The 26,914-nt window shown below is 39.5% G+C and overlaps 1 protein-coding gene across 3 annotated transcripts in view; it reads right to left on the bottom strand.

The window, feature by feature from the left end:
• The window catches only part of cers6 (ceramide synthase 6), a 244,961-nt gene that overhangs the window by 165,198 nt on the left and 52,849 nt on the right, over positions 1-26,914 (bottom strand). For all 3 annotated transcript variants that reach the window (XM_020526339.2, XM_020526345.2, XM_048599054.1), the window contains exon 2: positions 4,243-4,348. In XM_020526339.2, coding sequence (XP_020381928.1) covers positions 4,243-4,348 — 106 coding nt within the window. The remainder of the gene's footprint in view (positions 1-4,242; positions 4,349-26,914) is intronic.

Genomic DNA, 26,914 nt, shown 5'->3' with positions numbered 1-26,914 from the left:
ATTCTTCCACATTCTCGCAAGGCCTAAAGTGTGGTATCCAGAATAAGCCAAAGTAACCAAACTGATGTTTATTTAACTTCCTTGTTTTTAAACGCTGAGCTTCTATTACAAAAATACTGTAATCTTTTTAACAGCCTTCTTCACTTTTTCTGCTGCCTTCAGGTGTTCCCAAATATTTTCTAAAATGTTAGGATTTGGTTCCCAATACCTCAGAGTTAATGTTTCGAGTTGAATGACATTCCTCAGAACCCACTTCAGAATCACATATCTTTCAATACATCATTTCTCATTTTTCTAAACTTCAATGAGCAGAGCCCAAGTCTAATCAACTTTGCCCTTCATAAAACAATTCTTTCATTCCAGGGAATAGCCAGCTAAAACTTATCTAATCTGTTTTCAACGACAGCAGTCCAAAGATGTTCATAGCATTCGAGATATGGTCCCACCAATGCCCTGCGCACTAGCATGACTTTGCAACTCTTAAACTCCATCTCCTATACAATAAAAAATATTGCTTTTACCTTCTTAATTGTTTTCTGTAACTGCATGCTAAAATTTTGTACTACATTTACAAGGGTCATCCAAGTGGTCCAGGATCACTGCTCAGAAATGGCTCAAATTTGGCAATTCATGGGCCTTGCAAAATAGCAACATGATGGCTATTGGTAAAAAGTGAAAGCCACCATCCTCTGCAGTAAGGTGCACTAATCTCAGCTTCAAATTATAGCATATGCCTATTTGGAGCAGATTAATAATTTGTAAAATGTTGTTTAGTACTAGAGTAATTATTTGTTGATTCAAGTCATTCAAGTGATTCAAGTTATATTATTTTCGTTGATTTCTTTGAACAAAAGTTAAACTGAGGGTTTCAATGAATGCAACACATTCCAGAATATAATTACATTTAGACTTGTTCCTCAGTTTCTGTTTGATCTTCTGACTTGTTTACAAATCACTTATTCTGGTCAGTATTCAAGACTGTCCCCTGTTATAAACTCAATAAATGAACTGTAAAAAAGGCAACACGAAAAAAAAAATTGTTTCTCATTAGCCATTATGAAGTGCACATTTAAACTGTTGGGATAAAATGAAATTCATTCCTTTTATCTTTAGCAGCCAGTGACACACAACTGTTGGAGAGACTCAGAATGTTCATTGGTTTTCAAAGCAGAAAGAAGTTCCTTTGAACAATTCAAAATGCATTCCATAAACTTTTACAGAAGAAAATCATTGGCTGTTTTTCCAGATAAAAATTTGGATAGTTAAATTGCAGTCAATATGGTTATCAATAGTTCACTTTTCACTTTAGCACATATTAACATACATCATCTGTGTCTGTGGCAACATTAAATAAAACTTGTGAATGACTAGTGTCAATGATGAATGTGAAGACAGATTTGTACTACAGATCGATGCCCCATAGGAAAGGAGCATATCGAGAGATGGGGAGGTGATGGTCTGGTGGTATTATCACTGGACTGTTAATCTAGAGACCCAGGTAATGCTCTGGGTTCAAATCTCAATATGGTGGAACTGAAATGAATTCAATTTTTTTAACAATCTGAATTAAGAGTCTAATGATGATCATGAATCCATGGTTGATTGTTGAGGAAATCCATCTGGCTCATTAATGACATTTAGAAAAGGAAACTGCCATCCTCACCTGGATTACAGCCCCACAGCAATGTGGTTGACTTTAACAACCTTCTGGGATGGGCAATAAATGTTGACCTAGCCAGTGATGCCCTCATCCCACAAATGAATTTTAAAAATTCAGAATCTTACTAGTTGTTAGAGAATCTCCTTGGGATTGAATTTAAGTTTTATTCTTGCATGAGTGATTTGTATTTTGTACAATCTGTATGACTAAATGTTTAATTCTTTATCTTTTTATACTTTAAATAGTGCCTAATCTTTGCACAATGTGACTTTACCAAGTGAACGAGCAGAAATTTAAATGTTTTATCGTTAATGCAGTTTACTCCTGTACCTATAAATTTACGTAGTAAAAATTACGTATGGACAAAATTCTAAACATCCTCTTCACCTGCGAAATGATTGTAAACTAATGTGACTTATTGATCACAACGGAAAGCACCAGAGAGATGCATGACACAACCTCTACACAACCTTCAGAAATGACTTCGTCTTTCTTATGTACAACATTTTTTAGGATCTTTGCAATCATAATGTAATGCCACCAAAGGGCACTGAAACGCTGCACAGCAAAACTGATATGAACCAGTGAAAGATATGACCAAATCAATGCTCCCTACAAATGAACAGTTCTACATAGAAAAACTGGAAGAAGGAAATTGTGAAAAAACAAATTATCTGCATGGTAAATTGATTATTTAACATGGCATGTGGATTGAAGCATGCCAATGCACAACATCCACTAGTGACTCCTCTGAACTGCCCTGTTCTCTTATTCATCCCTCCTCTCCATTCAGTCCACCTTTCACATAGCAATTCAACAAGACCCTTCCCATGCCTTCCTCCATTGTGCAGAAATGGTCCAAGGTCCACTACCATTCAATGCTCTTCGACCTTCATACTGTCCTCTCTGTCACCCTCTGCTATCGTTTTATCCTTATCTTCTTCTAGCTCTCTGTTCCCTCTGTCAGCCTCCTCTCTGCCTCCCCTCCCCACTCCCCTCGTACCCTTTCCAATTATCCCATCATGTTTTAACCTGATCAACCTGAATACAGAATTTGGTCTTGATACCATATGGGAGATCAATAAACACCTGTAGCACCAATTTCATGCGGATACCATTCAAATTCAGGTGAGATTCATGTTGTGGACATAGTAATTTGACAAGAAAACAATGAATGGAAAGTGAAAAGTATTTTTTAAATATATTAATGGAGGTGCAATATAAATTTAATAGAACTGACCAGAGGGACCAGCAACATTAGCAGATAAACTTACTCGTCAATATTACTGCAAACGGTAGTCATTTGAGAGGTTTGCTTTGATCTTTCCTGTGTACCAGGAATTGAATATCTTAACATGACTACAAGGCTTGCTGTTTTCAGGAATGGCACCTTTAACTTCTTGAGAGGCAGATACACACAAGTGGCTCATGCCATATGAAAGTTTCTAGATTCATGCCCTTGCTGGAGCTGATCATTCACAGCTGCTGCTCTGCTTGAGTGCAGGCCAGTGCATAGCAACAAGCTCTGCAAATCCTCACTCATAGTTCACTGAAATGTGCACCCAACCAGGGGGACCTCTACATTGCTTCATGACCATTTCCAAAGGGATGGAAGCATCTGCAACTGTGGAAACCAATATTTAACAAGAAATAAATTGAATTTCATATATCCTTCCAGCCTCAGCTGCTAGGTGACCTCCTCTTGATCTGCTGTTCAATGGTCTTCCATACCTGCTTCACTATTGTAACATCAGTGGCTCTTTTCCTCAATTGCATACAGTTTGTTTCATAAAGCTCTAATGTGGCATGCAAATCTTGACCAGTAAATTTCGATTTATGCTTCTGCACTCTCTCAGTTTCTTTACAAAAGTAATTGCACCATAATAAGATGTGACCACAATGTTACGTTTACTTAGTAAAGCAACATGCTTGTTGTTATTTTTTGACTGGCCAGTCGTGCAGCAATTTTAACACTTCTTTAATGCATTTGAGCTTCCAGAAATTACCCAGTAAACCTGTATATTCATGCAACTGCATTAAAACAAATGGAAAAATTCTTCAATGGGGTAGAAGTAAATTTTGTTTCACCAGCTGTTGCATATCTGTAAAGTTTGCGGAAACAACATGTATGGCTTGCTTCAAACATAATCACTTAAAAAAGTGATAGATTTTTCAAGAAGGCCGGAGCTTATTACTGTGTACATAAAATGGCCTGGGATTTCAGAAGAAAAACACAACTATGCTCTACCATTCTAAAATAATATTTTCTAATTTCTATGAACAAAATACAACAAAGAAAACCAGACAGAGTAAAATTTGCCGTGTATTTAGAGCAAGAGAGAAGGGCAGGATCAGGTTTATCTCGCCTTTTATTTTTTCTTGGCTCACACAAATCAATCTTGATGGCAGCTTCAAAATAAAAGCTATTTAATCTCAGCTATTACCAATTGAAAAAGAACAGTATGACTGAAGAAACCAATAGTGAACTCAAAGATAACAGCAGGATTCATAAAAAAAATCTGAAAATTTGCTATATTGTCCTTTTTGCATACTTTCACTTCTTCTGAACTGTGTTTACTTGCCTTAGTGATTGCAGTAAAGACTTTTTCCAGGATAGCATTTGGCTGAGCTTTCTGCGGTCCATTCGCTTGAATTTTGAGGCCCAAAGCACATGGTTTAGCAATAAACCTGTGAAAATACAGATATTATAAAATGACTCATTAAGTGAGGAGAAACAGTGACATAGTGGTAATGTCACTAAGCTAATATTCCGAGGGCCAGGCTAGGCTCTGGCGCCCTGGATTCAACTCCACCATCGTAGTTGGTGAATTCACCTAATTAAAAACTGCATGGAATGAAAGGTCATCTCCGTCCTGGTGACCGTTAAATTGTAGTAGATTGTGTGATAAACCTATAATCTTCACCTTTCAGAAGACTGCGGTGATTTAAGAAGGTTTTCATGTCAACTGGTTCTTGGACGGGGTCAGAGTTCCCAGCTGCCTGGCCCTCTTTCATGGCTATGTCATGGCCTAGGTATCCTTAGTGAGGGAGCATGTGGTGTCCCACACCACCCTCAAAGTATTTAAAGAAAGATAAACATATTTTGATTTCCCTCTTTCACTACATATTGTTGCACTGCTCCTGGTGAAGCAGTGCTTGTAAATTTTGATTTTAATTCATGACATGAGTGATTTGGCAGTGGGATATTTAAAAAAAAACAAAAAGGGGCTCACCTCCACCTTAAGTAAAATTAGGGATAGACAACAAATGCTGGCCTTGCCAGTGATGCCCATAAAGCATGAAAGAATAAAAAAAACTAAGTCAATGTAAAGCTTCACAATTAATTCTACCTTGTGATAGTGTGTTAGAATAAAGAAATCACTATAACCTTGTATGTGCTGTTTAGTCAATTTTGCTAGGATTCTGGAATATTCTAATCATGCTACCGTGCTAAACATAGCACTGGATGTTGCAAATAGCTGACAATGAAACAAATTCATTAGAATTTTTCATAGGGTTGGCAATCATGGGCTGTTGGATCAACTCTAATTATCAATTGAAAGCTATAGAAAAATATCAATATCAGCTTTAAAAAAGAAATCAAAACAGGAATGATATTTAAAAAGAATGACACTGTCAAATAGTGAGTTTCAAATCTCCATGGGTGACATTATCAGAGACAGGGGTAACATTCAGGAATGGTTAATTCACAAAATCAGCAATAGGAAACAGGACAGCAGTAAAATCCCTCACAGGTCTCCTTTCCATTAATTAAAACTTTCACTGCGAACTTAGATTAATGCAAATTAACTCAGGACTGAGTTTGAAATAAGTGTAGGAGCCTCATTTCAAGGCAGTCACCACAGCCAGCTAAATTAAAGTAACTTATCAGTTTAGCTGCAGCTCAAACTGCCATGCAGACTCTGCACCACCAAATTGGTTATCAGTGTTTCTATTATAAACTTATAAAATGGATTCAACAATGTCAAATTTAGAATTGAATAAAATTAGCATTGGTCCCATTGTTGTAGAGGTCTGTAAAAAATCTAACGTGAATCCAAGCAATTAGTAAATCAAATTAGTTGATTTACATTATTATTAATAACTATCCTTAGAAATGCAATGTAAAGATAGTTTCAATTTCTCATTAATATTTACTTAGCTTTTGTGATAGCAACGATATTGCGCATAACTATCTGTGGCTGACAATTAACCTTCCAAGAACAATACTAAAAGAAAACTTACTGTCTTTATTCGATATCTCATTTGTATTGAAAATAGAAGTTGAGTTGAGGGAGAAAGGAATATAGGGTACATCAATTCAGTGAAATGCAGTAAATACAGTAACAGTAATGTGAATTTACCTAAGAAACAAATATTGCAGTGCTTCAAAGCAAAAGCTTAGCACCACCTTCTTCAGGGCAAACCTAACTGGAAATACCAATATCCCATTAAAGTATATTAGAAAGGAAACTCTCGTAAAACTGCAGTACTGGCATAAACAGATTTTGTAAATATGGCCAGTTTCTAAATTGTACATTCTAAATAATCAGAGTTATATATATTTAAATGGCTTACACTGAACAATATAAGGTCAGTGATCTTTGGCCTTAAATTCTCTTGATATTTAATAAACATAATTCCGTCAGATTGGTTGTTACTTCATGTGAAACTATTTGAAGTCAGTATCACAAATATTCCCTTAGCGGTCGCCAGCAAATTAAACCTTCTAGCTGCTCCTATTATACTTGTAATACATTTCTCATGTAAGATATTCCTAAACTTCAGAACGATGTATAAGAAAGAAATGCTTCGTAAAAATTTCTTCAAATTTTTATAATACTAGCAGGGAATCATTTGCATTCAAATTAATGTATTTCTAGCAGTGGTGGAGGATAGTAGTTATTCTTTCACCAAACACTAACAGAATAAAAATTTCTCATGCTGAAAAGAACTACATAAAACTATTCATATATTTAAAACGCTTAGGAATATTTATATTATTATTGTATTATATATACACATTAAAAATATTTAATTTATATATTACATATATTAATAGACCTGCAACCTCTACCACCTCACTGGCTTTCATCTCTTTGGTACTTTATCTAGATTAGACTCAGGAGTACACTCTGGTGAGTACATCACTGACATGTCTCCATAAGTGCTTGAGGAAGAAACACCCTGGTCTTTGGCAGTTAGATGACTGCTGGACATGAGGTCCTGCTCAACCCCTGGAAAACATGACCCTGTGTCTGTCTGTGCAGTTTGACCACACCCTTAATGACCTAGAACACAGGATCTTGTTTCAGGGTAGCGTACTGCTGTTCAAAGCCGGGAGATGGGCAGCTCACAGGTCTACTCCATATTGCAGCACACATTTTTTTCAAGAAAAACTACATAAAGCAATGTCTCTTGAAGGTTCAGCGCTGACTTAGAGGATGTCCTGCAGGGCAGTCCAAGCTCCTAAGACCACAAGACAATCGGAGCAACAGTAGGCCATTCAGCCCATCAAGTCTGCTCTGCCATTCGACAGATCATGGCTGATCTGATAATCCTCAAACCAATTTTCCTGCCTTTTCCCCATACGCCTGGATTTACTTACTGATTAAAAATTTGGCCATCTCAGCCTTGAATATATTCAATCAACCAGCCTTTACAGCTCTGTGGTAAAAAGCTCTGCAGATCTACTACCCTCTGAGACAAGATTCCTGATCGCTGTCTTAAGTGGGTGACTGTGAGATTATGTCCTTTGGTTCCCGACTCTCTCACAAGGGAAAAGAGCCACTCCAACCCCGCCTCCTTGACTTGCCTGTCTCCTCTCCACCTATCTTCTCCTTTATCCATCTTCTATCCACCTCCCCCTTTCTCTCTATTTATTTCAGAATCCCCTTCCCCTCCCCCATTTCTGAAGAAGGTCTAGACCCGAAACGTCAGCTTTCTTGCTCCTCTGATGCTGCTTGGCCTGCTGTGTTCATCCAGCTCTACACCTTGTTATCTCAACATAGTGAACCTTCTTTAGACTGCTTCTGATGCCAATGTATCTTTCTTTCAACAGGGGACCAAAACTGTTCACAATATTATTGATATGAACATTGAAACAATTTACCAATGATGTAAGGGTCAAGGGAAGAATCCTCATGATTCCGCTCAACCTGCTGTTTTGTCATGAGACACTTCAATGCACAACACTTGGATATGATTTGCTGATGGAACTCTTAAGAGCTATCTAATCTTAACAGCAAGTGGCGTTAATACACTGACTGTTTTTTTTTGTGAAGTTAGTAGGTCATCTGATGTGTGGATACTTGAAAGTGCAATAACCTGAAGATATCAAGCATACATTCAGATGCATAACAAGACATTTATTCTGCAACAGAAAAGGTTAGGGACTGCAAACATAACAAGGTCTTCTGACACACTAAGCTAGAGCTGTTTGCCAGATTACTAACTGAAACTTAAACAATTAAACAAACTCCAAATCAACTCTTTCATTTTGGAAATGGATTTCAATTAGGTTGTCTCTGGTCTCTTGACTCAATGAAGCATTGCTCTGTCATGCTGTCTTGCATGACCCTATTCATCAATGTTCTCATCCTCATCTTCATCCTCAGAAGATTGCTGTTATTCCCCCACTTTGTCTGCATCCACAATATCCTGCCTTTGTTGACTCCACTGTGAAGGGTACAGCATGCCACAATGGCACACCCATTCCTTTTGCCTGATACTTATGTGGCACAAATATTACTTGCCACTTATTAGCCCAAGCCTGAATGTAGTCCATGTTTTGGTGATGTGGATTGCTTCAGTATCTGTGGAGTCACAAATGGCATTGGACATTGTGCAATTATCAACAAACATCCCCAAGTCTGACCTTATGATGGAGGAAAGGCCACTGATAAAGTGGCTAAAGATGGATCTGATCTTCTGATTATGAGATCATTTAGCTCTGCCTATTGAATGCTATTTATGTTGTTTGGCATGCAAGTAGTCTTAGTTGACACTTCATTTCTTAGTATGCCTGGTGCTGCTCCTGGCATGCCCTTCTTCACTTATCATTGAACTACGGTTGATCGCCTCGCTTGATGGCTATTTAAGAGGTAGGAATATGCTGGATCATGAGGTTACAGATTATGGTTGAATGTAATTTTTCTGCTCTTAATGACCTACAATACTTCATGACTACCCAGTTTCAAGGAGCCAGATTTGTTTGAAATCTGTAACAAAGGCAGGATTTTGTCTCCCAAGAGTGGAGCACTGGTCACTCCTATTGATATTGCCCTGCTCCTAATTTGTACGTTTACATTTAGGCGGAGGCAGATAGATTCTTGATCAACAAGACAGTTAAAGGTTATCAAAAGTAAGACAAAATGGGGAGTGGTGGCCAAAATCAGAGCAGCCATGACGTTATTGAATAAAAGAGCTGGATCGGAGGACCAAATAGCTTACTTCTGCTCCCAGTTTGCACGTTTGTTTGTTCTTCTTTTTGTCTGAGTTTGTGCAGTGGCATGCCTATTGGATTTGGACTACTGTTATGGACCAGACCAAAGTCCCTCAAAATATATTAAAAGGATAGCCTAGACCCTAACGTTTTCTTGTTTTAAAGGCAAGTGCAAGGCATTGCATTCTGGATGAAATTCGATAGGTCAAACTAGCAGTCTTGAAGCAAAACACACTTTATTCATACACTATAGTTAAAATAGAATAAAAGAAAGAAGAAATTGGAATAACTCTACTGAAAAACTTAACAGAATAATAGATTATTTAACTACTAAACAGTAACTGTTCCAAAATAGTAACATCCCATAAACACACCCTTGGCAAATTCAGTAAAATAATTGTCTCACATGCAATTCTCCAGTCCAAGAAGAAAAAAACATCAAGAGAAAACTCTGAGAGAGACAGTAGCAGGGAAGGATGTATTCCAGCTTCCAAACCCAACTTCAAGACACCAGCCACTGCTACTGAAAAACTAAAACTAAAAATCCTGGTTCTGTGGGAGATTGACCCCACCCATTCAGGCTGCTTCTACTGTTCCAACCTAAAAGAAAAACCAAGGCCTCGCAAAATGTTCCCTTTATTGGTTTCAAATAGAAAGCTCTGTACCTCTGTCTTTAAGCCTCTCTTCAAAACCAGACAGGATAAAATATACCTCTTAAAGCCACAGAATCATTACACTATGTAGAAACTCTGTAGGATACCAACTGTTGTCTTCTTAGTCCGCAAAATCAACATTGATGCATTGTCTTAATTCACCTGGCAGCTTTTATAAAACATGTTCATTTAAAACTAGTGAATCTTCAATTTTTTTTGCTCTTGAATATTAGGCTGTATCAAGTTATTGCCCTTGAATCACTATTCCATGTCATCAATCCTTTTAATATCCCCTCCTATGCCATTCTCTTCCTCCCATGCCTTCCTAAACTATATGATTCAATCCATCTGATGTTCTATTCCTTCTAAGCTATTCCATCCTGTTCTTACTATCCCCATTCCTCTCTGATTATCCTTCTTCCTCTCATTAATCCCATCAATCTCTGCAACTTTGTTATTGAGCTCCCCTTATCTTCTTTAGTTCTCCACTGAACACTCCATACTGCCCTGATCACTAACCTATTTGACAGCTGCTTATGTCATATGCTCTAGGTCCCCACACATCTCACATGGTCCCACGCATTTAACACAATGCAAATAAATATATTAACAGACTGAACAATCAAAACAGGTCAGGTAGACAAAAACTGACTATTATGTTATAAACTTATGAGTTATAGCTAACTTTACAGTTCTCCCTTTGCATTTAGGGCACAGAAAATTTATTTTCAATTCTATTGTGAATGAACATTTCCATTGTATACAAATAGTTATTTTTAACTTTATGTAGGAACTAAAGTAAAATTGTCACTTTAGGCTCACATTTATTTTGTTCAGTTCAATACAGTTTAAATTTTTATATGGTGAACAATTTAGTTGCCTACTTGATACTATTTGAGAAAACTCCTCTTACTTAAATGCTTTAAATTGCCTTGGCAAAGACCACTACTGGTGGCACTTAACAAAAAGTTTTCAGGTAGGTCAATGAAGAAAATCTACAATTTAATAAGCAATTCATCCAAAGCTTGAGTGACAATTTGAACTCTGAATCCTGCTTTAAAAGCCACTGCCAGCAAAACACATCACACTAATACGTGGGTAGATAGCTCATGTTCATTGTAATAGCGCCCAGCCAAAAGGGACAACCTTGTAACTAGTGTGAAACTTTTAAATATATATATTTTCATAAGTGCATGAACATCACTGTAAAGGAACTAACTAATCCATACAACTATAGCACTAATTACTTACTTAATTTTAGACATTTTCAGCCAATACTAAAAATCAAGAAAAGACAAACCAGAAAGACAATAGTGGGAGGGTATTTGCATTGATTTTATATAAATCGGTAGATGCACATGGAGAATGAAAAGAGAATAAATTGTGACTAAAAGCAGCAAGAAGTTCTGTGGGTGGAATTGATAATGAAAGATGTGAAACTCAAACCATTTTTATACTTCTGAACAAAACAAATACACAAAATATGCTGGTACATGATAAGGGAAGCTTAAATATTATGATGAGGAGACCAACTTAAACGAGTTAAGATTTGTTGCACAAAAATGCTAGATATTAAACTGATTTTCATTTCAAAATTGTCTCCATATTTGAAAATCAGTCTGAACCTAGTTTTCATATATTATATCCAATCTGTATAATCTTAATAAACTGTGAACTACTTCTACATGTTTAATCACTACAGGAACAGAAAGAAACATTGATATAAATCCAAAGCATTAAGATTAGCCTCTCTGCTCCTATGATGCTGCTTGGCCTGCTGTGTTCATCCAGCCTTGCACCTTGTTGTCTCATTAAGATTAAAGGCCAGTTCATACAAAGGAATGCGTTATGATAGGTAACTATGTAGCCTATAACTAGGCAACAAATTGATATTATTTGTGTGTGTGTGTGTGTGTGTGTGTGTGTGTGTGTATGCGTGTGTGTGTGTGTGTCTGTGTCTGCATTCACTTTAAAATTGATCAGTATGTACAACAACCAACAAAAAGCTGAAAGAAAATACATCCCAACCAAGATTTATCGAAAATATAGGAAATCAATGGTAGAAGCAGCCATAAATTGAAATAACTCAATTTAGAAAATCATAGCATTATGCATCAAGTGTACAATATTATCTCATTTCTGATCTATGTGTAAGAATTCAGAGGACGCTTTTACTTTTCATCTTTATTTTGGTGGCTTTTTTCACTGAGCATTAAGGCATGGAAAATATTCCCATTTCAGGCATCAAGTTGAGGACCTTCCCTGTGGATTTCATAAGGCTGAAGTGTGGGTCAGAGGCACAGACTTTGTGGAAAGAATTCTGCCACAAGGTTTTGCATTTTATACAAAATCTTTTACTGCTCAAAAATTAAATAAAGCAAGTATTGGTTTGCGCAACATCGAGGGCCGAAGGGCATGTACTGCGCTGTAATGTTCTATGTTCTATGTTCTATGTTCTATTGCTCACTTGACACCATATACATTTCACTGACTCGTAAGTTTTATAACCTGAAAATCACAGCAGACCACTTCTTGTTTTGTTCGTAATCACGCCCAAAAGTGACCCGAAATTCTCCAGAATTTTGAGGGTTCATTCATGTCTTCTGAGACCAAATTAAAGTGAACTATAGCTCCCTGGAATTCACCACAATTCTCCTCAGTTCTCCAGTCAGGCACATAGACTTACAAAGTTTCATCTATGTATGTATGTCAATCTTTTCCATGAGCTTATCTTATATTTCGCATGAATTTAGATTTTTCAGTCCAAGCATGGCAGCTATTTAGATTGCTGCTTAGTGACTCCAATTCAGGGCCAGCCCTGGTTCCGAATAGCTTCCATGCTCTTTGCTCTAGCTACCTAGTGGCTGCAATTCAGCCGTAATTCTGTAAGCTTTCTAAGCTGACTCCTGTAGCATGGTTGTAATATCACTACACCTGCAATCCACAGGACCAGGTTAATGCTCTAGAGACACAGGTTCAGATCTCATTATGAAAGCTGGTGGAAATTTAATTCAATCAATGTTTTTTTTTAATTCATTTTGAACATGTATTTTAATTAAATAAAATGAGGATGTTGTTGGCTAGCCCATTTCAGAGTCAACCGTATAGCTGTCTGGAATCACATGTAGTCCAGACCAGGTAAGGATGGCAGCTTCCTTCCCTAAAGGGCATTAGTGAATCTGATGGGTTTTTCCTGACAATCGACAATGGTCATTATTAGACTCTTAATTCAAGATTTTTATTGAATTCAAATTCCATCTACCATGGCGGGATTCAAACCCAGGTCCCGAGAACATTACCTGGGTCTCTGATAATATCATTAGGCCAGCACCTCCCCATAAAATCCAGATTTGAAAGCTAGTATCAGTAATGGTGACCATGGAGTTGTCATAGATTGCCATAAAAAATCATTTGGTTCACTAACATACTTTCAGGAAGGAAATTTACCATTCTTACCCTGCTCTGGCTACACATGACAGCAATGTGGTTGACTTTTAACTGCCCTATGAAATGGCTGAGCTGACTATTCATTTCCAGGACAATTAGGGATGGGAATTAAATGCTGGACTTGCCTGTGATGCCCACATCCTATGAAAGAATGAATTAGAAAAGCTAAATCTTATATTCCCTGTTAATTATCCTGCAACAAAAGGGCATGTGGAATGCCCAGATAGAAATTTTCCTTAATTGACTTAAATCATAAGATGGTACTTTGATCTGAAATGTACAATATTTAAGATATTCTCTTATTTACCCATCGCTTCTAAACATTCCTCTAACCTCAGGTCCACAATTGTAGGTAAACTGAATTTGAGAAAAAAAATAAGATGGGAGTTAGTGTTTTCACATATCTCTGACCTATTTAAGTAAACATGGACTATCTGCTGAGTGGTAAATGTAGTGTTTTTATGTTTGATGGACAGAAGGGCAACTGCAGAAACTAAACATTAAGGAACTATCTGACGGGTTTATTTTTTCCTGTTGTCTACCAATTTTCCTTTTGTTCTAATCTTTTTTGCGGACATTAACTCCTCAGCTTGTGCATGATTCCAAGGTTTCAAGGCACTCTCCAGTGCATTTTAAAGTGGTTATTGGCAAAGAAGAAATGAAGGAAGAACTTCCATTTATATAACACCTTGCCCTGCATTAGGACATTGACAATGCTTCACAACTAATGATTAGTTTTAAAATGTGGTTTCTGTGTAACGAGAGGAACCAAAAAGGCAACTTATGCACTTCAAGGTGTCATTGAACATTGAAAATAACAAAGCTATTTAACATTAATGGGAATAAATATTGGTCATACACCAGGAAATTTCACCTGCCCTTCAATTTGTGTTTTAGGACATTTCATATGCCTTATAGCTTTGTTTCAGCTTATCATCCAAAAGACAGTGCATCATACTGTGCTACACTTCCTCAGTACTGCACTGGAGTAGCAACTGAGAATATGTGCTTGTGTTCTGGAGTGGAACTTGAACGACTAACTTACTTAGTCGGAAACAAAAGTACCGAAACTGAACGATGATTGACACTTACATTATACGTGAGCCGAGGTACTGAGCTCATTTTAAGGTACAATGTGGAGGTGCCTGTGCTGGACTAGGATGGACAAAGTCAGAAGTCACAATGCAACAAGTTATAGTCCAACAGTTTTATTTGAAATCACAAGGTTTCAGAGCGCAGCTCCTTCGGTAGGTTAAGGTGCAGGCGGAACACCAGGTGAACTTGAACCTCACCTAATGACCACGTACCCATAATAATGGATAACATCAGCAGTAAGCAGAAAAAATAATGCTGTCAATTTTATCTCTCCCTATCTGAGAAAAATCTCACTTATGTCCTTACATTTACTCCAAGGGAAACAAATTAATCGAGCAGAGACAGATGATCAGGTCTGGCACATTCTCTGTCTTATAGCTTAACCACTCATTTAAGATTAAGCAGCTGACTCTTTAGAGCTTCCCACTTACCTTACATTTTTGTTGTATTTCATTCCAAAACTGAGTTGTTTCATTCCTGCACAAGAGAAACCACTCACATGCCTCAAGATTTCGAAGGGGCCATAATTCAACCATAGACTTGATTGGTGATTTGAGTTTTAGCAAATCTGAATTGTGATTCTGATTCTTCAAAATGAGATCAAAATCCCACAAAAAAATATTGTGCTAGTGAAGAGAGCCATCCTACTCATTTGGGTAAGGTGAATCATGTTGATCTTTTATGTTGTAGTTTATCAGTTGTATAGTACAAGTACTGTGTTATTAATATTGCTTGCTTTCTGAAGAAATATGTTGTATTAACTGAAAAATCTAAATTCCTGTTGCAAATGTAGTGAGAGTGAAATTGGCTTTTATCAATACTGTGAAAGCAGCTCAGAAGAAATCAGTGGTACATTTTACACTGCATCCATTTTTCAAATTGCAGATTGTAGACCATATCACCTGCTTCAAGCTGGATGGTGACATATCCAAATTAAATTTTGGCAGGGCAAGCACATAATTGACCTTTACATCCCACTGTTCATCAAGGTCCTTAGTGGGCAATTAATGACCAGTCAAGGGACTCAGTCTCCTTCTACTGGCATTAACCCAGCTGCAAATGGACTTGTGGTCATGTGGTGCTCCCAACAACTCTCAACCCTATGGACAACTCATTACCTTGGCAGGGTAGTGGATGAGGGTTCCTCTCTATCAAAGGAAATCAGTGCCTGATCAAGTGACTGGACATTAGGCAGGGGCATCTGCTGTGAGCCATCCATTTGCCTTGCTTCTGAATTTCCCTGACTAATGTGGAGTGCAGGTTTGATGCTGCCCATATCTCAGCCAAGACCGTGGTGGAGCAGAGCAGAGTATAAGGCTGTTTGAGGATATGATTCCACTGCTGGACTGGTCTGAGGGGGGCCTCCAGTATAATCCAGAGAGTGGGTCCGGTTATCCTGGTGTGCTGTGCCTGCACATTTGAAGCAGGCAACAAAGCTCTGTCCTGGATATAGAGGAACTAGGGAATAGGAGCAGTCTTCCAAGGAGAAAAACAAGAACACTGGGGTGGAGGAAGCTGACATTGTCCATGGCAGAACTCAGCTGTGACAGGCACTACACACCAGACACATCCTCATTGATACCACCATCCCCCAGTAGAAGGCAGCTGTGTGCAGCAGACAATTGTTGATTTTAAAGTTTTTAGTCATAATGCCAAAATCTGTTTGGCATTGCAGGGCTTGAATTCAGCCTCTGTTGCCTTCATTTCTATTACCTATTCCTTTGTAAATAAAAGTTCACATTTGAGTTTGTATTTGTCTGGTTGATTGTCTGTATGTGACATTCCTCAACTGCACAGTGACAAGAGTTGGCTCTACAGTTGGCAGGGGGACAAGGTGGAGCGGATGTTTAGAAGGGATCTAGATACAGACAGTTAAAGTGTATGGCATGGTGGTTAAACAGCGATGAGGATGACTGAATTCCATCATATATGCAAGTGAGTGTCATCCAAGCCAGATTTGTGCCATGGGCAGCAGGACTTCATGGCTACTATATCATTATGTTGATGCTGAGGGGCAGTGCCATTGTGCCAATGCTTTTCCAGGTTCACGGTAGTCTTTCAAAGATGACGCAGGTGCAAGAGATACCATGTTTGACGGAAACCTGCTGAGTAGTGAGTTGTAAGATGGGCCGGAAATCAGACATGAGAAACACCAGAGGGATGGAGTAGGTAATTAAGATGGTGAGTTTAGTAAAATATGGCAAGAGAACTCACTAGAGGTCATGGCAAAAAATCCTTCAAAATACATGATGCAACTCAGATTTAGCCAACCAAAATGTGAAACAGTTGTCTCCTGACTCCCACAAACAAGTAACAGTAACTTGATAAGGAAGATTGAGGAGCAGTAGGTCCTGACAGGCCAGTACATTGTAGTTTATCTGTAGCTGAAATTGATTGAATTGTAACAAACAGTAATCCTTGTTATTACTAATTCTAGTAAGGATTTCTAACCAAAGGGACGGGGTTATGGGTTAGAATGGTACATGAGCTTTTGGACTTTAAGACTTCACCAACCACTGGAATGGAGCAGAAATCTGGGAAGGCTGCTTCCTGGAAGCCCTGCTGTGGGATGTGAGGGGTTTCAGTGAGGATCGGAGGAAAAAGGCAGCAGTCCAATCCAGCAGGCATGAATGGAAATAGCCAAGGAAGTCAAAGGAAGGAAGGAGGTTCCTCTAAACTGGACACAGAGCACCAAGGGTTCACGGGGCCTCGGAAGCACAGGGAACACAAGTAGAGTGACACTTTCAGATGCCAAACCTTTGACTTCCCAATGTTCACAAGAACAGCAGTTATCAGAATTACACACTTGAACCATTCTTTCAGACTGATCAACCTTTATTTTGGTCATACACAAATGTAACTGTTATTGCATAGTACAATGGGCCAGAGAGGTACAGAATCCTACAGTCATAAAACCATACAGCATGGAAACAGACCCTTTGGTCTAACCAGTCCACGCCAGACATAATCCTAAACTATACTATTCCCAACTGCCTGCTTGCAGCCCGTATCCCTCCATATTGATGTAGTTTCCTATTGATGTAGTTATCCAAATGTCTTTTAAACATTGTAATTGTACCCGCATCCACCACTTCCTCAGGAGGTTCATTCCACACATGAAACACCCTCTGCGTAAAAATTTCCCCATCATGTCTTTTTAAAATCTCCCTCCTCTCACCTTTAAAATGTGTCCCCTACTCTTGAAATCGATGTGACATTTACCCTGGAATACTTGGTTTAATTTCTGAGAAGTAGTGAACCCCTCTCATATTCAATGCATCATTTTTGAAGAAAATGATTTTCATAAATGTACTATGTACACAGGAAATAGGGAACTTTGTGGCAGGATAGGCAACACCCCACCCTCTGTGCCAGAAGTTTTGAGTTCAATACCAACTCCAAGACCTAATCACCAAGGATGTTGCATTTAAAGCTTGGTCAACTTTCAACAAATTCTTCCAACATGCATCAATGTTAAGTGGTCAGAGTGTGAGGTATTCAATGTTAAGTGGTCAGATATGTGACAGAAAGAATGTTGGAGACTATGCCATCACTTGAACATTTAGTCCAACAGCTTGAGATGCAATGCCAGTGTTTTTGTACTACTTTTCATGTTAGTATAACTTCAAAAGAAATACAAAAAGAATACAGATTGGAATGATTCCTCCATTGTGTGGGCGGAGAAGTGGCTTAGAATTTACCAGTACTGTGTGTAATCATTACTTTTGATTGTTCATGAGACAACTTGGCCAGAGAATGTAAGCATGTCAGAACTGTAACCATGCAAATAAATAAATATTTGTTTCAGTAATTGTACTGGATATTAAAATGCATGATGAATGAAAATTAATATTACAGTTAAATGCAGTCAATATAATTGCATTGGTGACAGTGGTCCCATCTAATGTTAAATTCTGCTTTACTTTCTCCATAAAAATTGAATAGCAATTTCAAACTGAATCCCAAACAATATAAATATCCCTTGATTTACAGATTTCAAACTAAAAATAAAACTTAAATATTAATGTATTCCCAGCTGATGTTATTACTGTGTAAGTTAGGTCCCAGACTGAAATCTACCTTGATTGATCATGTTTTGCTTTTTTTTTTAAATGAGGTAGTATTTCACTGAAACATAAACATCCAATCCTGCAGATTGGGTTTTAACGATAAAATAGAATTTTATTAGGTGAAAGAAAAGAATAAACCAAGTTATATAACAAAATTTCAAAGAACAAAACATAGTAAAAAATGCAATCCCATCTATTCCAACTTCACCAGTTGACAGAACACGAACTCTAGAGTTTGCTTCTCTATCACATCTATAGGTTTAACATAATGGCTTTTTCAGTTCCTAGTCTTAAGAGTTTGGTTGCCTCTTCCTTGATTAGTTACACAAATGTGCTTAGACTTCCTCAATTTTGTACTTGGACTTTGCAAATTTCCTTCAACTTCACCACTAGTTCAAAATCCAGACTCTAATGCAAATCATATTAAATAAATCATACACCTTTAAATCATAACATATCAGAATTGAATATTTATTACTGGCCAAATAATGTGCTGCTAATTTTGTGATTTCTATGTGACAATTTGATCTGAAACATTGAATGAGCTTTCATAACCCTAACATGGATCATGTCCACTGCTGTGGAAAACCTGCGTTGCTTCTAACTGCCTATCAGCCCAGCAAAGGGCCTTTCTTGGGATTCAAAACCCCAGATGTGGAAATCCTGGCTGCCAAGAGCTGCTAGCCAATCAAAGGGTGACAGGCTTCCATTACAGGCAGTGGCACTGGGAGCAGTGGCTGCTTCTAGTAATGTATCCAGGCAGAGGCCTAGAACTACCAATAGAACCGGGCCACAGGTGAGTGTCTGTATAGGGCAATCTCCCCAACCCCCAATCTGGATCTCTGTTTCTCTCCAAGTTATGCACTCTCAAGAAAGCAGTAAAGAGGGAGTGTTCATAATGGCTTGGACAGAGAGGAGGAAGAATGCTATTTGTGCAGGGTGATTTTGTGGCATTGATGCAATAGGGCAATAGGATGAAATGAGTGTTGACTATTGGGGGTATGGTACTGTTAGAATGGTCACTTTCCCTATTTTATGATGAATAATAGTGAGATCAAAAATCACATGACACCAGGTTATAGTCAAACAGATTTATTTGAAGACACAAGCTTTCGGAATCTCGTTCCTTCTTCAAGCATCAGTGAGATGGGTGGCATCAGACACAGAATTTATCGGCATAAGATCAAAGGGTCATAGAACTGACATGAGTGCATTGAACAGCATTGGCTGTTAAATCTTTAATCAGTTGAAAAGGATTAACACACAAATCCCAGAGTTTGTTTCAGATCACTGCCCCGAGATAACTGAAGGTTTTATCACGATACCAGAGCTGACACCTCAGGTCAGACAATGCATTTTAGGTGTGAGACTTTGTTTAGAATCCGGCTGTGCACTAACTTGGAGTCAGACTGGTTTTATTTCCAAAGTAGGAATTCATAAAATGCCACATGTCAGATTGTGTGCTTTTTGAACAAAATAGAATGTATCTGTAATTACAAATCTGCAAACGCTAATTCACCCCACAGATTTGTGTGTGTGTGTGTGTGAGAGAGAGAGAGAGGGGGAGAGAAAGTGTGTGAGAGAGTGTGTGCGTGTGTGTGTGTGTGTGTGTGTGTGTGAAACAGAGAGAGAGAGAGAGGGAGGGAAAGTGTGTGTGAGAGAGTGTGTGCGTGTGTTTGTGTGTGGGTATGTGGGTGTGTGTGTGTGTGGGTGTGTGAGAGAGTTTATCAGAGATGGTCTGTGTGAGTGTTGAGTATATGCGTCTTAGTGTGCTTGTGTGAGAGTGTATAGAGTGGGGTGTAATGTAGTGCGAATGAACCCAAGATCCTGATTGACGCCGTCCTCATGGGTACCGAACTTGGCCATCAGGCTCTGCTTGGCGACTCTCCATTGTTGTGTATCCCGAAGTCTGCATTGTAGGCCCTTTGATCTTTTGTCTATAATTTCTGGGTGTGATGCCACGTCTCTCACTGACACCTGAAGAAGGAGTGAGACTCCGAAAGCTTGTGTCTTCAAATAAACCTGTTGGACTATTACTTGGTGTCGCATGATTTTTGACCTTGTCCACCCCAGTCCAACACCAGCACCTCCACATCATGAATAATAGCGAGAGGCACTGCGAGAATAACTGTACGAAGGATTGGACACGAAACAAAACAGAGTCAGCTCTGACTCAGCTCAAAACAACCAATTCAATTACTGAATTGTGAGCTTTCATTACCCACACCAAGCATCCAAATTAAACAGTAAAAATACTTCAAAATCATGTTAAATTGCGAGTAAATCTTTGTTGCATCTTTCCAAAGATATAACCTTCTACATTTCCTTGAACTTTTCTTGCACTTTACAAATTGGCACTGCGCAAAACAGTCATGTGTATTCTTTGAAAAGAGCCCAAACAAGATCAGGAAAATCTTGCAGTGGCCAAAATTAAAGTGAAGCCAATAATAAAGAAAATTGACACAGGTTGCTGAAACACTATCAGTGGTTTCACACAACTGCCAAAGCTAAACTCGATTCATACAGGGTCTGAAAAAAGTTCGCATGAGGATATAGCTGGCTAAACTGTAAAGACCTGTCTTCATGCATTGAAAAAGAATACATAATAAATGAGCTCTATTAAAAATGTAACACTGCTGGCTATCCATTGATTAGTAAACTGTCACCTTAGCTAGGTTTTGAAACCTTTCCAATCATGGTTTGTTTTAGACTTAACTCAGTGGTGTCACATCTGTATCAGAGTCAGAAGGTTGTGACTTCAAGCCACACTCCAAGGACAGCAGTACATAATCAAAGAGGCATTCTACTGCAATTCTGCAGGTTTATTGCACAGCTGGAGTCCTATCAGACTGATACAAAAGACTACATGGCATTACTAAAGGATGAATGGGAGAGTTTTCCTTCGTGTCTTGGCCTGCTTTAATCCTACAACCTGCATCACTGAAACGGGTGTGTTTTTCAGTTATCTCAGTGGTATATTAAGCTGGAGGATCTTGTTAATTCTCATATGCCTGCCATACCTGCTACCTGTCAGCCTGTTTGTTGCTACCTATCCCAAGGTCTGCAGCCCACAGCCAGCCTTTGAAGGTCAGTGCTGCTCTCTGCAGTCTTGCCCGTTGATATAGCATTCCACCAGCCATGCTGCAGAAACCAGGGTAGCATTGTGGAGGAACACTTGTCCAGACAAAGACACACAAAATATCAGCACTAAGGGAATGTACGAGGTTTATGGAGCTGACTTTGTATGTAAGAAGTCATGCTTTCACTTGAAATTTTGGTGTGGAATGTTTTTGTGGTGACTTTTTGTTTTGCATTGTGGCCAATAGACAATGTAGGATAGTTGGTGAAAGGTATGTTGTGGATGAGGTTACTGACAGCACACTGAAATTAGCTCTTTGAGGACAGCTCTGGCAAAAGAGGGGTGTTAGTCTTGCCTCCTTCTTTTTGCCTTCTTCACTTCATCGTTCCTCATTCTCCTCTTCTTCCTCCATTTCCTCCTGCACCTCAGCAGTTCACTGGCTAGTTGCTGACAAGAACAGCAGCTTCACAATAGAGAGGTTGTAAAGAGCCATTCACCACAAATCTCGACACCTATTGGTCTGAGTAACACAGGATTCTCCAATGCAGTCCAGGCAGTGGAAACATTGTTTCAGCACAAGAATGGTCGGTAATATCACATTTCAGGTAGCAGCATGACTTTCATTGTGTGTATGTTGTCCATGTATAGTCAGCCATGCAACCACTGGATAGCCCTTGTCATCTAGCAGTCACCCTTTAGATTTCTATGTTGGGTCAAAAGCGGTTCGCACGGCAACCTGCTGCAAAATGATGGAATCTTGAGATATGCATTTCAAATTAGTAAGAAGTGTACTTGTGTGTAGAAATATTCTATGTGATTGATCTACAGTATTCATTAGAAATAAACTTTTCTCATGTCCTTTGCTTCAGGGCATTGTCAAATGATTTTGAATAATTTATTTGCGGCTAACTTTATGCTAGTCAACAATCAATTACACAAGTGAGGAGAATAAACAAAATTAGAAGCAAAATGCTGCTGATATTGGAAATCTGTACTAACAGTAGAAAATGTTGAAAATACTTGGTAGGTTTGGAGGCGCTTGTGGGGAGAGAGCCAGAGTTAATGTTTCAGTGAAATGGCCTTCATCAGAACTCATAAGCTGAAGTGTTGTGTTTTGACCTCAATTTAGGTCCAAAAATTGAGGCAGGCAACACCACATCATTTTCTCATTGGCTGGACATCAAGTGAGGAAAGCCACCAGTCTGAAAAGCAATGTGCAGCTCATTGTTTAAAGATTTTTAATCTGTGCTTCACTGTGCCATTTCCAGTTGGCCTGGAGGACTTTGCATCATGAGGAAGAGAGCCAGAAGATCACATAGTACTGAAGCTGGGTGATCAACAGATCACCAAGCAGGGGAGATGGGTGATCAACAGCTCACACAGCAGTGAAGACGGGTGATTAATAGATCACAGGATAGATGAGACTGATGATCAACAGATCATAGGCAGAGGAGATGGGTGATCAACAGCTCACACAGCAGTGAAGACGGGTGATTAATAGATCACAGGATAGATGAGACTGATGATCAACAGATCATAGGCAGAGGAGATGGGTGATCAACAGATCACAAGGTTGAAAGATAGGTGATCTGCAGATCATACGGCAGTGAAGGTGGGTAATCTGCAGATCATAGGGCAGTGATCTGAGAGGACAGCAGATTGCAGGGTGTTCGGGTAAGGTCATCAGCACCTAAGGGGCAGGAGGGAAGTGGATTTGACAGATCATGGAACTGGGAGTTTGCATCCAAAGACTGTTTTCTATAAGGCAATGGATATGAAAGAGTTAACCTGGGCCAAACTAAAGCGCTGCCTACACCAACTTAAACACAGCCACTGGGTGCAGCAATGGACAGCTTGGGAAGTTTGGGCAGACATCAGCTGGGGTCAAGCGTAACTTCCTCAGGGTGACATACATATCTTACCTACCTTTTGGTAGCAATAATTGATATGCCACAATCCAGCACCGTTTGAGTTACAAAAAGAATAAAAATAAATTACATAAATAGACATCATCTTTTGCACAAGAGGTCTTCAAATACAGCTCCAGCAGATCTGCAAGGTCTCAGCAAGGTGTCCCAGGCTTTAAGGAGTCCCTGCTCTGGGTACAGCAACGACGATCTTGCCAAGAGACAATGCTTCATGCTTACCATAACTAGCAGTCCCAGCTCTAGGCACTGTCACTACCACAGCTGATGACCTGCCGAGTCCCCAAGTCCATGCTCCGTGCCTACCGCAGCCAAAAGTCCTCCTAACTCTGGGCAGCAATGCAGCAATGCCCTGCTGACACGGTTCCAGCTTCCCCATTATATCAGAAGATGAGCATCTGGATGGCTACATGAGTAGAAAGGGTTTACAGGGCTATGGGTCAAATGCTGGCAAATGGGACTAGATTAATTTAGGGTATCTTGCCTGGACAAGTTGGACCAAAGGGTCTGTTTCCGTGCTGTACAACTCATTGAATAAAAGAAAAAATGAGAGAGAGAGAAGAATGCAGCCGGCTTCGCGCAGATGGGCTCAGGAGCCCGAACACTACCTTCCGTGCCAGCGCTGCCATCTTAAAGATGGCCATCAGTAACAGCAGAATAGAATTGGTCCATGCAACCTCATGGCTTAGCATATCTACCAATCTACCCATACCACCAAGTAGGGAGATCAACTCTAGTTCAATGAAGATTGCAGGAGGGCATGCCAAGAACAGCATCAGGCGCACCTAACAATGAGGTGTCAAAACAGCAATAGCAGCAAATGATAGACAAGACTAACCAATTGTACAACCAACAGATCAGACCAAAGCTGTGCAGTCTTGCCACATTCCGTCATGATTGGTGATGGACAATTAAAGCACGAAAAGGAATTGAAGTCTCCACAATTATTGCCATCTTGAATGATGGGGGAATCCCAACATAACAGTGCAAAAGCCAAAGCTAAAGCATTTGCATTAAGCTTCAGCCAAAAGTGCCAAGTAGTTGATTCATCTCGTCTTCTCTTGAGGTCTTCAGCATCACACATTGCAGTCTTCAGCCAGTTTGAGTCAATCCTCATGATATCAAGGAATAGCTGAATAAACTTGATACCAAAAAAACCTTGCATCCTGCCAATATTCCAACAGTGATGCTGATGACTTCTGCACCAGAACTGGGCATACCCCCAGCGAAAGTTTCCAATTCACTTTCAATTCTGGCATAAAACAAAAAATATGAAAATTACTCAGGTATGACTTGCACACAAACAGCAGATCAAATCCAACCTGGCCAATTATCACCTTCAGTCTATTCCCAATCATCCACCATGACATCAAACAGCATTTACCTAACAATAACCTACTCACTTTGCCTGCTGGGATCCAAACTGAGTATCACTCAGCTTCTGATTCTATTACAGCCTTAGTCCAAACATGGGAATAAGAGCTGAACTCCAGATGGGCAGTGAGAGTAACTGCCCCTGACATCAAAGCAGCACTTGACTGAGTTAGGCATCAAGAAGCCCTGGCAAAATTGGAGTCAGTGGGAATCAGGAGGAAGATTGTCCACTGGTTGGATTCTCATCTAGCACAAATGAAGATAGCTGTACCTGTTTGAGGTCAATCATCACAGCCCAGGGACTTCATTTCAGGAGCTCCTCAGAGTACTGTCCCAGGCCCAACCATCTTCAGCTATCATAAGGTCAGAAGTGGACACATTTGCTGATGATTGAACAATGTTCAGCTCAATTTGCGACTCCAAGATACTGAGAAATTCTATGTCCATATGTAGCATGACCTGGACAATATCCAGACTTGGGCTGATAGTTGACAAGTAACAGACATGCCATATTAGTGACAGGTAATGACCATCCCCAACACGACAGAACTGAACCATTGCCACTTGATTTCAATCGCACTATCATCACTGAATTTCCCCAACATTCAGGAGGCACTGAAATGGCCATATGAATATTTTGGCTATAAGAACAGGTCAGAGACCAGGAATTCTACAGCAAGTAACTCACTTCTTGCTGCCCCGTGCCAATCCACTACCTACAAGGCGCAAATCAGGAGTATGATGGAATTCTCTCCAGCTAGCTTAATAAGTGCTGCTCCAATAGAACTCAATAGTTTAACACATCCAGGACAAAGAAGTTCACTTGATCCATGCTCATCTACCACCTTCAATATTCATTGCCTCCACCACTGGTGCAGTGGCAACAATAGCTAGCATCTGCAAGATACACAGCAATAACTCATTCCTTGGACAGCACCTTCCATCCCTGAAACATCTACCACCTAGAAGGACAAGGACAGCTGGTACCTGGGAACACCACCACCTACACGTTCACCTCTAAGGTACACACCATCTTGAATTGGAAATATATTGGCTCATCTTCACTATTATTGGGTCAAAATGTGCAAGTCACTTCCTAACTGCATTGTTGGCATACCTCCATTCTCAGGACTGTGGTGGATAAAGAATGTAGCTCAACACCATCTTCTCAAGGGCAGTTTGGAATGGATAATAAGTGATGACCTAGGTACGAACACCTACGTCCCATTTATCAATTTTAAAAAAGTGAATGTAACCCATGTATAGCTACTGAGAGGTAATCAATCACATTTTGTTATTAAAGAGAAAAAACTCTTCCACTAACACTTGTTTGTGGTTCATCCTTTACCACAGACTACAAGAAAGCCCCTAGACTTGTGTAAGAAGAAAGGCTGGCAGCAGCACTTTAGTCCAACCACAAGTGGTTGGTACATGGTGTCATATTATATTAAAACATGATGAACAATGTTGTGGATTCAATTTTGCTGCCTTAAAGGTAAAGGCACTATAGTCCTATGGGACACATAGGACTGCTCTCCCATTACAGAGAGATAACTGATGATGGTTTAACCTGAGGTAAGGTGACAGGTTGAGAAGGGGAGTCCTTCATGGTAACCTCAGCCAGTGTGTGAACTGAACCTTCAGTGTTGGCAATTGCTCATCAGTCAAATGAGCTAACCACCCCCGCAAGGTTGCCTGAAACTATACGGTGACAGCGTTGTATAAAGTCTTAATGAGACCAACAGTGAAAAGAGGCCTGAAAAATGTTAAAAAGAAAGGAACAGAGAAAAGTGCACAAACCTTTAAGAAAGAAGCAAACAATCAGTTAGCTGCTGGTATAATTTAAATGGTTAACTAGCGCAGGCCATGAAATTTGTAAGAGTTAGCAGCTGCATTCCAAGATAAAGTAGCTCCAAGATAAAAAGGCAGCTGAACCTGGAAAAAAAAGGCACAAAGAAAACCAAAGTGAACCACAGATAGACATAACTGAGCAATAAGCAAGCAGATCTGAGTCAGGGACAACAAGGTGCAGGGCTGGATGAACACAGCAGGCCAAGCAGCATCATAGGAGCAGAGAGGCTGACGTTTCGGGCCGAGACCCTTCATCAGAAAAGGGGGAGGGGAAGGGGGTTCTGAAATAAATAGGGAGAGAGTGGGAGGCGGATAG

This window comes from Rhincodon typus, chromosome 7 (assembly GCF_021869965.1).
Source record: "Rhincodon typus isolate 14 chromosome 7, sRhiTyp1.1, whole genome shotgun sequence".
Lineage (NCBI taxonomy): Eukaryota > Metazoa > Chordata > Chondrichthyes > Orectolobiformes > Rhincodontidae > Rhincodon > Rhincodon typus.
The sequence above is the reverse complement of the archived record's forward strand: the minus strand, read 5'-3'. Positions and strand labels throughout refer to the sequence as shown.